The sequence below is a fragment of the Hordeum vulgare genome, unplaced genomic scaffold (assembly GCF_904849725.1).
Source record: "Hordeum vulgare subsp. vulgare unplaced genomic scaffold, MorexV3_pseudomolecules_assembly, whole genome shotgun sequence".
Classification (NCBI taxonomy): domain Eukaryota; kingdom Viridiplantae; phylum Streptophyta; class Magnoliopsida; order Poales; family Poaceae; genus Hordeum; species Hordeum vulgare.
The window spans coordinates 17,501-32,500 of record NW_025422658.1 but is presented as its reverse complement, the minus strand read 5'-3'; the positions used below and the strand labels follow the sequence as shown (position 1 = coordinate 32,500).

General features: G+C 32.4%; 2 protein-coding genes and 1 non-coding gene across 3 annotated transcripts; 1 reads left to right on the top strand and 2 right to left on the bottom strand.

The window, feature by feature from the left end:
* Positions 1-4,650: 4,650 nt before the first annotated feature.
* On the top strand, positions 4,651-4,730 carry TRNAL-UAG. Its single transcript has one exon. It is a non-coding gene; the product is annotated as a tRNA-Leu (tRNA).
* Positions 4,731-7,551: 2,821 nt separating this feature from the next.
* On the bottom strand, positions 7,552-13,537 carry LOC123422105 (NAD(P)H-quinone oxidoreductase subunit 1, chloroplastic-like). The gene is made up of 2 exons (XM_045107657.1): positions 13,332-13,537; positions 7,552-10,771 (listed from the first exon to the last, which is right to left on the bottom strand). The coding sequence occupies exons 1-2, from the start codon at positions 13,535-13,537 to the stop codon at positions 10,234-10,236; spliced, it is 744 nt and encodes a 247-aa protein (XP_044963592.1). The 3' UTR covers positions 7,552-10,233.
* On the bottom strand, positions 11,662-13,363 carry LOC123422104 (NAD(P)H-quinone oxidoreductase subunit 1, chloroplastic). The gene has a single exon (XM_045107656.1). The coding sequence runs from the start codon at positions 12,352-12,354 to the stop codon at positions 11,791-11,793; it is 564 nt and encodes a 187-aa protein (XP_044963591.1). The 5' UTR covers positions 12,355-13,363; the 3' UTR covers positions 11,662-11,790.
* Positions 13,538-15,000: the final 1,463 nt, after the last annotated feature.

The following is a 15,000-nucleotide window of genomic DNA, read 5'->3' as shown; positions in this document are numbered from 1 at the left end:
GGTAGAAAAATTTTAGGATTTATGGTTAAAGAAGAAAAAGAAGAAAACAGGGGTTCTGTTGAATTTCAAGTATTCAGTTTCACCAATAAGATACGGAGACTTGCTTCACATTTGGAATTACACAAAAAAGATTTTTCATCGGAAAGAGGTCTACGAAGACTTTTGGGAAAACGTCGACGTTTGCTGGCTTATTTGGCAAAGAAAAATAGAGTACGTTATAAGAAATTAATCGGTCAGTTGAATATTCGGGAGCAGTAATTTAATCCTTCAAATTTTTTTCTTGTTTTATTATTTTTTTAGTAGTCTTTATAGTAGTCTTAGATTTTTCATTTTGATGAGCCTCACTTTGAGGAATTCATGGAATAATCCATTTTCATGGAATAATGAATTAAGGAAGAAAGGATATGAGTCTACCGCTTACAAAAAAAGATCTCATGATAGTCAATATGGGCCCTCAACACCCATCAATGCATGGTGTTCTTCGACTGATCGTTACTCTTGATGGTGAGGATGTTATTGATTGTGAACCCATATTAGGGTATTTACACAGAGGAATGGAAAAAATCGCGGAAAACCGAACGATTATACAATACTTACCTTATGTAACAAGGTGGGATTATAGAGAGATTGTAGAAAGGGGTAGGATAGTTATTTTTGCAAGAGACTTGAATTCCTTAACTTAAGAAAGAAAAAAGAATAAAAACACAGATACATAACATAAAAAAAAGAATAAATAAGACGAGATTCGACCTCCCCCTACATATTTAATTTCTTCTCCTATACAAAAACTAGCAAGACCCACTCCATTGGTAATTCCATCAATAACACCCTTATCAAAAAACTCCGTTAGTTCGGTTAACCCTCTTATACCGAGGGTAAAGACCCTAGTATAGAAAATATCTATATAACCACGATTATATGACCAACTGTATATATTTTTTTTTACTTGATCCAAAAATTCTTTTTTAGGATTTCTTTTTACAAAAGAGTTTATTAAATCCAAATTCTGAAAAAAAGAATAAGCAGATCCATAGAAGATATATGCTATGAATAAACCAAAGATAGCTAGAGTTACAGAAGAAATTGCATTAGTAATAAATTCATATGAATTTACAAAAGAATTAGAACTTTCCTGGGTAAAGTTTTTTGAGGGAGTTAACCACTTTGATAATATGGTTAACTCTGCTATTCCATTATCCATTCCTCCATTATCAAAAGAGATTCCTATGAATCCAATGAACAAAGTGAAAAGTAGTAATATAAGAAGAGGAAATAACATAGTATTTCCCGTTTCATGCGGATAGGCAAAAGTGTTTTTAGCCCCAAAAGACGTAGTAAAGGATCCTATCCTATTTCTTGTATTACCTTGAATTTTGGGTATATTTTGTGAAAAAAAAGAAACTCCACTCTTCGTTGTTGATAAAACGAAATCCCTATTCACTCCTTTGGGTATCCTTTTTCCCCATAAGGATATTGAATACAAGGAACTCTCTTTAGTGCTACTGTAATTTTGAAAATGAACACGCAAATACCCACCAAATGTAAGTAAATATATCCGAAACATATAAAAGGCAGTTAATCCTGCAGTAAAGGAAGCTATTATTCCAAAAAAGGGCGAATACAACCAACTATTACTAAGGATTTCATCTTTGGACCAGAAGCAAGCAAGAGGTGGAATACCACAAAGAGAAAGTGTACCCCATAAAAAAGTAGTTCTTGTGATTGGAATGTATTTTCTTAAACCGCCCATAAGAACCATATTTTGACTTTTATCTGGTGAATACCCAACAAGAGGTTCCATTGAATGAATAACGGATCCAGATCCCAAGAACAATAAAGCTTTTGAATAAGCATGAGTGATCAAATGGAATAAAGCAGCTTGATAAGAACCTATACCTAGAGCTAACATCATATAACCCAATTGAGACATTGTAGAATAGGCTAAGCTTCTTTTAATATCTCTCTGAGCAAGAGCTAAAGTAGCTCCTAAGAATAGTGTTATTGTACCTACTAAAGAAATAAAACTCATTATCAAAGGTAAAGATATGAAAAGAGGAAGAAGTCGAGCTAGAAGAAAAATTCCCGCAGCAACCATAGTTGCTGCGTGTATAAGAGCCGAAATAGGAGTGGGTCCTTCCATAGCATCGGGTAACCATACGTGAAGAGGGAATTGTGCGGATTTCGCAACTGCACCAAGGAATAATAAAAAAGCACACAAAGTAGTAAGTAAAGAGTTAATTCCATTATTAGGAATCCAGTTATTAGCGATTTGGAACAAATCCCTAAACTCTAAACTACCTGTTATCCAAAAAAAACCTAAAATTCCTAATAATAGACCAAAATCCCCTACACGATTAGTTACAAAAGCTTTTTGACAAGCACTCGCTGCGATTGGTCGTGTAAACCAAAAGCCTATCAATAAATAAGAACACATTCCCACGAGTTCCCAAAAAAAATAAATTTGTATCAAATTGGAGCTAGTAACCAATCCCAACATAGAAGTATTGAAAAAACTTATATAAACAAAAAATCTCAAATATCCTTCATCGTGAGACATATAACCATCACTATAAATAAGAACCAGGATTCCTACAGTAGTAATTAGTATTAACATAATAGAAGTAAGTGGGTCAATCAAGTATCCAAATTCTAAAGAAAAATCATTATTGACGGTCCAAGACCATAGATATTGATAGATAGAACTTCCATTTATTTGTTGAATAGACAGTTGAACTGAGAATACCATAGCTATACTTAAGAGTAAAACACTAGGAAAAGCCCATATGCGACGAAGATTTTTTGTTGCTGTCGGAATAAGAATAAGGCCAAATCCCATTGACATAATAACTGGAAGTGGGAGAAGAGGGATTACCCATGCATATTGATATGTATGTTCCATAAGAAAAGAAATTGCGATTTTTACTTCAATTTTTCTATAAAATTGTTTCCGATTCACCAAACCAACTCTTATCTCTTTCTGAAAGAATAAATAAAAAGAATAAGAAAAAATACTGGAATTCTTCATTTTTTAAAAATTTATCTCATTGAAATAATAAAAAATGAAGAATGGGTTTAGTTGGTTAAATTCAAAAAGTTAATCAAATAACTTCGTTACCTAGTTATTATCTAAATAAAGATATTTACAAAAAAAAAAAAAGGAATCGTTTTACTTTTTACTTTCTATTCATTTTTATATTTCTTTAAAACAAAGATGAAACAGCTCTCTTGTTCCATAACTGATTGAGTGAATTCCAATGAAAATCTATGTTTATAAGAAATTATCGAATAGTCCTTATGACTATAAATTACCTAAGTTTTAGAATGTCTTGTTTAAGAGACTCAGTATTTTTTGTTTTGATTAGAATTCCTTTCCTTTATGGAATACAATACAATATCATTCTGAGCTTAATTAACTATTTGAATTTTCCCTTCTTTTTATCCCCCCGGGGGATAGGCTTCCATACCATATATCTATATATGGAGTATACTTGATATATAAATAGATATAAATGGGAAACCCTTCTATATATTCTATATTATTAAAACAAAGTATAAAATATATACAGAAAAAATGTTTAAAAATTCTTGTCTTATCCGCATTAGACAAAATGAAGTAAAAAATAATTCACAATTTCAGTATCTTTCAGTATCTAAGTATAAATACTAATAAAAACAAGAAAGAAGGATTGATTTGCAGCAATAGATGTCTTTCACATACAACTAGAAAAAAGTAATTTCCTTTTTGAATGGCAGTTCCAAAAAAACGTACTTCAATGTCAAAAAAGCGTATTCGTAAAAATATTTGGAAGAAAAAGACTTATTTTTCCATAGTACAATCTTATTCTTTAGTAAAATCAAGATCATTTTCCAGTGGTAATGAGCATCCAAAACCAAAGGGTTTTTCTGGGCAACAAACAAACAAATAATAAGATTTTGGAATAATATGAATTGATTTTTCAAAAAAGAATTCCAATTATTTAATAATTTGGATTCTTCTTTGAATGTACTTTTATGTGTCGAATTACTTCGGTACAATATTCTTATAACAAACCCCTCTTATATATACAATAAAAAAAAGTTTTGTTTGGTATACTGTGTGCTAAGTATTCTTTTCCTATCAATGAACTTTTCATAATTTTCATAATAGAATGCTCATATTTTATTATGAAAATTATGAAAAGTGGAGTATTCTTACAATAGGACTTACAACTTCCACCTATCTTATCCAAAATCATAAGGTTAGTAAATCTTATTAATAAGAGCATAAAGACTTTCATTCTAGAAATTTTTCAAAAATCCAAAAAGCCTTTTCTATTTATCCATTTTAATTTCATCATTAAATAGAAACCCTTTTGGATTTTTTTCATTGTATTGAAAGAATTTTCAAAATTTAAACGATAAATTAATTAGAAAAAATTAGTTCTATATCTATAATTGCAAGTTAGAAAAAAGAAGTTCCAACTCTTTCAACCAGTGTTTCTATTGGGCAAAGCAAGAGTTTATTGTAAAAAAAAAATGGAAACGATACTACCAAACGAAGTCCATTTTAATGAAAACTCTAATGTTCCTAAATTTTATGGACTTTCCCAATATCGACGATTCCCGAGATAATAGCTATTATTCTTTTAAGTTACCTATTATTTGAAGTTAGCCGCCATGGTGAAATTGGTAGACACGCTGCTCTTAGGAAGCAGTGCTCAAGCATCTCGGTTCGAATCCGAGTGGCGGCATTCTTGAAAAGGAATACAATAGATTAGAAATCAATTCGAAATTTACAATTTTGTAATGGGACCTTCCCCTTATGCTATTTGCAACTTTAGAACATATACTAACTCATATCTCTTTCTCAACGATTTCAATTGTGATTACGATTCATTTGATAACCTTATTAGTTCGTGAACTTGGGAGATTACGTGATTCGTCAGAAAAAGGAATGATAGTTACTTTTTTCTCTATAACAGGATTCTTAGTTTCTCGTTGGGTTTCTTCGGGACATTTTCCATTAAGTAATTTATATGAGTCATTGATCTTCCTTTCATGGGCTCTGTATATTCTTCATACCATTCCTAAAATACAGAACTCTAAAAATGATTTAAGCACAATAACTACGCCAAGTACTATTTTAACGCAAGGCTTTGCCACGTCGGGTCTTTTAACTGAAATGCATCAATCCACGATACTAGTACCTGCTCTACAATCTCAGTGGTTAATGATGCATGTCAGTATGATGTTATTAAGTTATGCAACTCTTTTGTGCGGATCCTTATTATCTGCCGCTATTCTAATCATTAGATTTCGAAATAATTTCCATTTCTTTTCTAAAAAGAAAAAAAATGTTTTAAATAAAACATTTTTCTTTAGTGAGATTGCATTTTTTTATGCAAAAAGAAGTGCTTTAAAAAGCGCCCCTGTCCCTTCATTTCCAAATTATTACAAATATCAATTAACGGAGCGTTTGGATTCTTGGAGTTATCGTATCATTAGCCTAGGATTTACCCTTTTAACCATAGGTATTCTTTGTGGAGCAGTATGGGCTAATGAGGCCTGGGGATCCTATTGGAATTGGGATCCTAAGGAAACTTGGGCATTTATTACTTGGACCATATTCGCAATTTATTTACATAGTAGAACAAATCCAAATTGGAAGGGTACGAATTCTGCACTTATAGCTTCGATAGGATTTCTTATAATTTGGATTTGTTATTTTGGTATCAATCTATTAGGAATAGGTTTACATAGTTATGGTTCGTTTACATTAACACCTAAATGATTACATAAAAAAAAACGTTCATGAAATGAACGTTTTTACTTTTATATTTTATTTGAGAACCCCTTGAGCGCCTTCTCAAAGGGTTCTCAAAAATTCGAGATAGATCTAATTATACTTTTTTACTTATTTCTGCATTAATAGAGCAGACTAGTAAAAAAAACCAAACCTATTTAGGATAATAATTGGATAAGAGAGCCTCTACCCTGTCAACGGATAGGGAGAGAACAAAATCTGGATAAATACCAATTCCTATTACTGGTAAAAAGATACAGATTAAAATAAAGAGTTCTCGTGGTCCAGAATCCACAAAATTTGCGTTTGGAACATTAAATAGCTTGTATCCATAGAACATCTGGCGTAACATAGATAATAAATAAATAGGAGTTAATATCATTCCAATTGCCATTACAAAAGTAATTAGTGCTTTTGGCATTAACAAAAATTTTGGACTAGTAATTAGTCCAAAAAATACTACTAATTCTGCGACAAAACCACTCATTCCTGGTAAGGCAAGAGAAGCCATTGAAAAGCTACTAAACATGGTAAAAATTTTAGGCATTGGGATAGATATTCCTCCCAGTTCTTCGAGATAAACAAGACGCATTCTATCAGAAGCGGTTCCTGCCAAGAAAAAAAGTGTAGCACCAATAAATCCATGGGATAATATTTGTAAAATAGCTCCATTGAGTCCAATGTTGGTTATGGAACCAATTCCTATAATTATGAAACCCATGTGAGATACAGAGGAATAAGCTATTCTTTTTTTGAAATTTCGTTGACCAAGAGAAGTTGAAGCTGCATAGATTATTTGGATAGCTCCTATTATTACTAACCAGGGCGAAAATAGATAATGAGCATGAGGTAACAATTCCATGTTGATCCGAATCAATCCATATGCTCCCATCTTTAATAATATTCCCGCTAAAAGCATACATGTACTATAATGTGCTTCCCCATGGGTATCTGGTAACCACGTATGTAGGGGTATAATCGGCAATTTGACAGCATAAGCAATAAGGAAGCCAAAATATAAAAGTATTTCCAAGGTTGCGGGGTATGATTGATTAATTAATCTTTCCAAATCTAATCCTGGTTCGTTGGAACCGTATAAGCCCATACCCAGAACTCCGATTAAGAAAAAAATAGAACCGCCTGCAGTATACAAAATAAACTTTGTAGCTGAATATAGACGCCTCTTTCCCCCCCACATGGATAAAAGTAAGTAAACAGGAATTAATTCTAACTCCCACATGATAAAAAAAAGTAAAAGGTCTCGCGAAGAAAATAATCCTATTTGACCACTATACATTGCGAGCATCAGGAAATAGAATAATCGCGAATTCCGTGTAATTGGCCAAGCTGCTAAAGTAGCTAAAGTAGTGATAAATCCTGTCAATAAAATGGATCCTAATGAAAGTCCATCGATTCCCAATCTCCAATGGAAATCGAAGACATCTATCCATTTATAATCCTCCTTTAATTGAATTAAGGGATCCTCCAGTTGGAAATGATAACAGAACGCATAAGTCATTAGAAGGAATTCTAATAAACAAATAGATATAGTATACCACCTAACGATTTTGTTTCCCTTATGAGGTAAAAAGAAAATTAATGAACCGGCAAATATCGGCAAAACAACAAGTATTGTTAACCAAGGAAAATAACTCATGATAAAGTGATAAAGACAAGATACGTTTTGACCAGAAAAGCCCGTGCTCGATTATTTCGAGCACAGGCTTCTTCGGTAAAGAGGAATCAGACGATTCAAATGAAGTTTTTTGTTTTTGTAACGTATCAATAAGATAGAGCCATGCTACGGGTTGTTTCAGGCCCTAAATAAACGCGGACACTTAAAAAATCTGTCGGGCAGGCAGATTCACATCTCTTACAACCCACACAATCTTCGGTTCTCGGCGCGGAAGCAATTTGCTTGGCTTTACATCCATCCCAGGGTATCATTTCTAATACATCTGTTGGACAAGCTCGTACACATTGAGTGCATCCTATACATGTATCATAAATTTTTACGGAATGTGACATTGGATCTATAAATTTTTCTTTTCAACATAAAATTTTTCGATCTGGTAAAAAGAAAATTAGTACTATATGAGTCATATGTATTGTAGACACCAGACGAAGCAATGGTTTATCCAAACTTCAAAATTAAAAATCTATTTTTTAATCCGTTTGTGAGAAAGCGTGAAAAGAGCCAAGAGACTTGAATTTTGGACTTCAACAATAAGAAAGAATTTTACAAATTGTACAGACGATTTCGAATTAGCCAATTTATTTTATTGGCTATCGTCTTTTCAATATAAATTATTGCAATTTGAATATTGCAATATCAATGAATTACAAATACAAAAATTCATTTAAGTGAAAAAGAATACTATGCAATAACCTACTTACTAAAAAAAAAAGGATATTCTCAAATAATACTAAGAAAATAGTATGGATTTCTATATTATTTTAATATGTGCGCCTTTGTTTAGAGGATTTTATGTCTAATTATTAAAAAGTCTAATTATTCAATAAATTAGATTGATTGATACGAGTGGATTTCCTATTACGATGGATGGAAGAAAGAATGGATAGTCCAATAGCGGCTTCAGCAGCGGCAAGGGCTATAACAAAAATGGCGAAAATATCTCCTTTTAATTGGCGACTATCAAATAGATCAGAAAATGTTACGAGATTTAGATTAATTGAATTCAGTATAAGTTCAAGACATATTAGAGCTCTAACCATGTTTCGGCTTGTGATCAATCCATAGATACCAATCGAAAATAAATAGACACTCAAAAAAAGTACATGCTCAAACATCATTAACTAACTCCTTATCAATCTCGATTCATTTCAATATGAGGGCAAAGAATTGAACCGATTCAATTAATTACAATAGAACAATTACACAACAAAAGAGAAAAGAAAGGAGGTATTTGTTGGCAGTAGATGGGTTTTACTAAATCAAAATTGTGATTCTTTAGTTATTTATTTTAGATTTGCAATTCTTATAATTTTTACTTTTTCTAAGTTTTCTTATTGCCGAGCCATAGTAATTGCACCTATTAAAGAAACTAGAAGAATTATGGAAATGAGTTCAAACGGAAGATAAAAATCGGTTGCTAAATGAATTCCAATTTGTTGAACATTATTTATGAGACCCTGTTCTACTATTTGGTTTGATCTTGTAGTCCAAAGAATTCCATACCATGACGTATCTGGGATAGTAGTCATTAGTGAAAAAACAAAAGTTATACAAACGAGTGAAGTGAACCCATCTCCAATAGTCCAATAATTCTTATCTTTAGACCATTCTGAGCCATTTACGAACATTACAGCGAATATGATCAAGACATTTATGGCTCCCACATAAATAAGAAGTTGTGCGACAGCTACAAAGTAGGAATTTAATAAAAAATAGAATAAGGATATACAAACAAGAACTAATCCCAGCGAAAAGGCAGAATAAATGGGGTTGGTAAGTAATACTACTCCTAGACCCCCTAGTAGAAGAATAAATCCCCCAAATAGCATAAGAATCTCATGTATTGGTCCAGGTAAATCCATTATGGATAAAAAGAAATTAATAGTATAAAATTTTTCATGAACTGACTAAAACTAAAGGATTCGAGGAAGGAAAAAGGGATTAGGGTATTTTTTGTGTATAAACTGTATAGTTATAAACTATATTATATCATCAAAATCTAGTCTGATTTAAAATAAGAAAAAATTTCCAATAAGCAGTAGTTATTCGTTTTTCTTTATAGTTTAATAAAGAATTAGTAGATTTTTATAACAAAAAGACAAAATCAAAGTTTAGTAATCAGTAATCGTTCTTGAATTCGAAGATTTTTCTTCGTTTATTTTACTTTCAGACGAATTCCTAATTGTTTGAATTGTGTAATCTCCCATTATGGAGATTGGTAACCGACTTAAAGCAATTTGATTGTAATTCAATTCATGACGATCATAGGTAGAAAGTTCATATTCTTCAGTCATTGATAAACAGCTTGTTGGACAGTACTCAACACAATTGCCACAAAATATACAAACTCCGAAATCAATACTATAATTAAGCAATTGTTTTCTTTTTATATCCTTTTCAAATCTCCAATCCACAACGGGTAGATCTATCGGACATACGCGAACACATACTTCACAAGCAATACATTTATCAAATTCAAAGTGGATTCGCCCTCGGAAACGCTCTGGTGTAATTGATTTTTCATAAGGGTAGTGAATCGTTATAGGTAAACGATTTGTGTGGGATAAGGTAGTTATGAAACTTTGACCTATGTACCTTGTAGCACGTATTGTTTGTTGACCATAACTCATGAACCCAGTTACCATAGGGAACATATTCATTCTAAATATCTATGAAAAAGATATGTTTCTTTCTCTTGTTTGGGAGAGCTTTTGTGTTGAAAATATTCTTACTATCTATTATTGTATTATCTTATTTATAGTGAAACAAGTTGAGAAGAGGTTGTTAATAATAGATTGCCCAGGGAAATAGGTAAAAGAAATTTCCATCCAAGATTTAATAACTGATCCATTCTCATCCTTGGTAAAGTCCATCTTATTGTGATAGAAATGAAGAGAAATAAATAAGCTTTAGTTAATGTAATAAATATACCCATTGTCATTTCCAAAATTCCAACTGCTTTATTCATTTGGAAAAAATCAAAAAAGGATATATAGGGAATAGAGAAATTCCACCCGCCCAAGTAGAGAACTGTTACAAATAAAGAAGAAACTAATAAATTTAGGTAAGAAACAAGATAAAATAAACCATATTTGATACCGGAATATTCAGTTTGGTAACCTGCTACTAATTCTTCCTCTGCTTCTGGTAAATCAAAGGGTAATCTTTCACATTCTGCCAAAGAAGAAATTAAAAAAACCAGAAAGCCTATAGGCTGACGCCAAATATTCCATCCAAAAAAACCATATTTTGACTGTGCTTCAACTATATCAACTGTACTTGAACTGTTAGATAATCATAGTCGATGATAACATCACAGTTCCCACCGCTATTTCAAAACCGTACATGAAACCTTAGCTTCATACGGCTTCTCTATGATCAGAAAAAGGAAAGGACTGTTTTGTTCTGTTCCTAGCCCCTGGGGCATAGATAGAATTAGGTAAAATAAAATAGATTTGAAAGTCCTAAATTAGACCAAAGGAATTCCGTCTGCTAGAATAAGAAAAAGCGCTTCTGAATTGATCTCATCCTTTATAATATATTCCAAATTTTTCTTTGTTCAGTAATAACTTAATCTTGGAATAAAACACTTGGTACTTGTTTTGTTATAGGAATTCAATTAATAAATGGAAAGAGTGGAGTATTAGTTCATGAGCAATTCTGCATGAATAGAGGAAGGAAATAATGCAAATTTTTTCTAGTGCACTCCATATCTTTTTTACTATTCTTCTTTCCCCCGGGAAGGGGGTATTTAAAAAGAAAAAATGGATAAAGGGTTAATTCGTTCTTGATAGCCATTTCCTTAACAAGTGAATGGGAACATACTCTGGATCGGAATCCGAAGAAAGTACTACTTGATAATTTCTACAAATTGCAAGTCCTTATTATGATTCCTTTTACGGGAAAAAATCTCTAATGTTTTAGATTTTCCATTACTAATCCTTTATGTACTTTAGTGTTCCTAACCCTTCACTAACTTTTGGTGGATTCTTCTTATGAATTTTTAAGTTATAGTAATAACTAGGAGTATTCTAATAATGGAATTCCATATTGTGAATCCTTTATTCTTGCCCGCTTCAAGATATGATGAGTAATTAAAAAATATCAACCTTGGGATAAAGAGTTTACACTCTTTATGTTTACTTCCACTTTTTTCTTGTACGTAGAAAATGAGATTTTTTTCTTTTTACTACAAATTTAGAAGCTGTTTTATTTCACTCATATAGCTATCTAGTTTAACTTACCAACCCAAATACTAAATAAGAAAAGGAATATAAATAGTTAATGGATTTTATAGGAAAAAGATCCTATTTTAACGAATCACACGTAGAGATATTGCTAGCACACAAAAAGTTAATGGTATTTCATAACTAATGGATTGAGCAGCAGCTCGTAGACCGCCTGAAAAAGAATATTTATTATTTGAGCTATATCCTGCCATAAGAAGACCAATAGGAGCTATACTTGAAATGGCAATCCATAAAAAAACACCAATACTAAGATCGGCTAAAACAAAATGATATCCCAAAGGGATAACTAAAAAACTTAATAAAACTGATATGACTGCTATAGAAGGTCCAATGCTAAATAAAGAAATATCTCCTCGCGATGGCAGAATATCTTCTTTAAAAAGTAGTTTAGTCCCATCTGCTATAGCTTGAAGCAGGCCCAGGGGGCCAGCATATTCAGGACCAATACGTTGTTGTATCGACGCAGATATTTCTCTTTCTAACCACACAATTACGAGTACCTCTATTGTAATTCCTAAAAGGAGGGTCAAAATGGGTAGAATCGATATCAGTCCATAGACTTCTTTTAATAATTCCGATTTCGAAAAAGAATTGATAGTTTCTACCTCTACCCTATCTATTATCATTTCAACGATCAACTTCCCCCATAATGATATCTATACTACCTAATATCGTCATGATATCAGCCAATTTCATTTTTTTAACTAGTTGAGGAAGAATTTGCAAATTAATAAAACCGGGTGGACGGATTTTCCATCTCCAGGGAAAAAGGCTATCATCTCCTACTAGATAAATCCCTAATTCACCTTTTGGGGCTTCCACTCTTACATAAAGCTCTTGCCTTGACAATTCAAAATTGGGGGAAGGTTTTTTACCAAGAAATTTATACTCAAAATCATTCCATTCAGAATTCTTTTCTTTCTTAAAGCGTCGGACTTCTAAATTCTCATAAGGTCCTCCAGGAATTTTTTCTATAGCTTGTTGAATTATTTTGATGGATTCGCTCATTTCACCAACTCGTACTAAATAGCGAGCTAATGAATCGCCTTCTTTTTGCCATTGGACTTTCCAATCAAATTGGTTGTAAGACTCATAAGGATCCACTTTACGAAGATCCCATTGTATTCCAGAAGCTCGTAACATAGGTCCCGATAAGCCCCAATTTACTGCTTCTTCTCCGCTAATAAAACCTACTCCTTCAACTCGCTCTAAAAAAATGGGATTCTGTGTAATAAGTTGTTGATATTCAACAACTCCGCGTAAAAAATAATCACAGAAATCTAAACATTTATCGATCCATCCATAAGGTAGATCGGCGGCTACTCCTCCGATGCGGAAGTAATTGTGCATCATTCGCATACCTGTAGCAGCTTCAAATAGATCATATATTAATTCTCTCTCTCTAAAAATGTAGAAAAAAGGAGTCTGTGCGCCGAGATCCGCCATAAAAGGTCCAAGCCATAGCAAGTGAGAAGCTATACGGCTTAACTCTAACATAATTACCCTAATATAGCTGGCTCTTTGTGGTATTTGAATATTCTCCAAGAATTCTGGTGCATTTACTGTTATTGCTTCTGTAAACATAGTAGCTAAATAATCCCACCTTGTTACATAAGGTAAGTATTGTATAATCGTTCGGTTTTCCGCGATTTTTTCCATTCCTCTGTGTAAATACCCTAATATGGGTTCACAATCAATAACATCCTCACCATCAAGAGTAACGATCAGTCGAAGAACACCATGCATTGATGGGTGTTGAGGGCCCATATTGACTATCATGAGATCTTTTTTTGTAAGCGGTAGACTCATATCCTTTCTTCCTTAATTCATTATTCCATGAAAATGGATTATTCCATGAATTCCTCAAAGTGAGGCTCATCAAAATGAAAAATCTAAGACTACTATAAAGACTACTAAAAAAATAATAAAACAAGAAAAAAATTTGAAGGATTAAATTACTGCTCCCGAATATTCAACTGACCGATTAATTTCTTATAACGTACTCTATTTTTCTTTGCCAAATAAGCCAGCAAACGTCGACGTTTTCCCAAAAGTCTTCGTAGACCTCTTTCCGATGAAAAATCTTTTTTGTGTAATTCCAAATGTGAAGCAAGTCTCCGTATCTTATTGGTGAAACTGAATACTTGAAATTCAACAGAACCCCTGTTTTCTTCTTTTTCTTCTTTAACCATAAATCCTAAAATTTTTCTACCTCCTTTCTTTTTCATGTATTTTTCTGATCAGGAAAAATAAAAAATTATGTCAGTTATTTTGAAGTTATTCTAATCTCGTACACACACAAATTTGCAATTATTCATCTACTACTGGAATTTGGATTTTTTTTATCGATGCAAATTGGATTTGGATAGAAGGGTACATTCTTTCTACTATTTTAGATAGAAGAAATGTTTCTTCTATCTAAATATAGTAGAAAGAATTTTGCTGATTTATTTATTGCTATATGCAATTTATGGAATTGATACACCATTTAATTGATATCATTTAGCAAAATGAAACACAGCATAGGCATCCATCTTTTGGCTCGAGAATTTCACGGGATAGAGATATGGTATAAGAAATAGACTATTAAGTAACTCTAAATGAATTGTGGATACATCTGTATCCTTAACATACTGAAACGATTGCCATTATTCGTATCAAACCAATAGCGATTCATACAAGCTAAATCTTCTAATCAATGGTGGGCCAATAATGAATTTTTTTGCATATGTATTAAGACGCTTGGCCTGATTTCGAAATTGTCCAGAGTTTTATATGTTGTTTTCATTGCAAAATGATGGGTCTCCTTCCATAACTTTCCAATTACGAGTACGAGAATTGAAAGACATAAATATTCTAAATTCTCTACGGCGTCTAGTAGATAGATAGAATATTTTCAGGAACAAGAAAATCAGAAGAATCTTTCTCTCTATTCACTATCATTCCGCGTCTTCGACTTCTATTAGTTTCTTTTCTTCTTTAATGCAATAGCTATAGTTTGATATAAGAATCCATTTCTCAAAGTAATGGAAACCATTCTCTTATAGGAAATGGTTCGAAAATCGCTATTCCACCTTTTAGGTATCGTGAAAAGTGATACCTGTGAAGATCGTGCATTTCAGTCAAATTCAGATCCGTTTTTCGAGTCCATGATATAATATAACCAAATTGGATAGATCTTCCACCTGTTTAGCTAAGAAAGAATAGATACAGAGGTGGATAATAGATCGATATGAAGATCATGAGCTGCCCCATAATGAAACCGCCAGTAG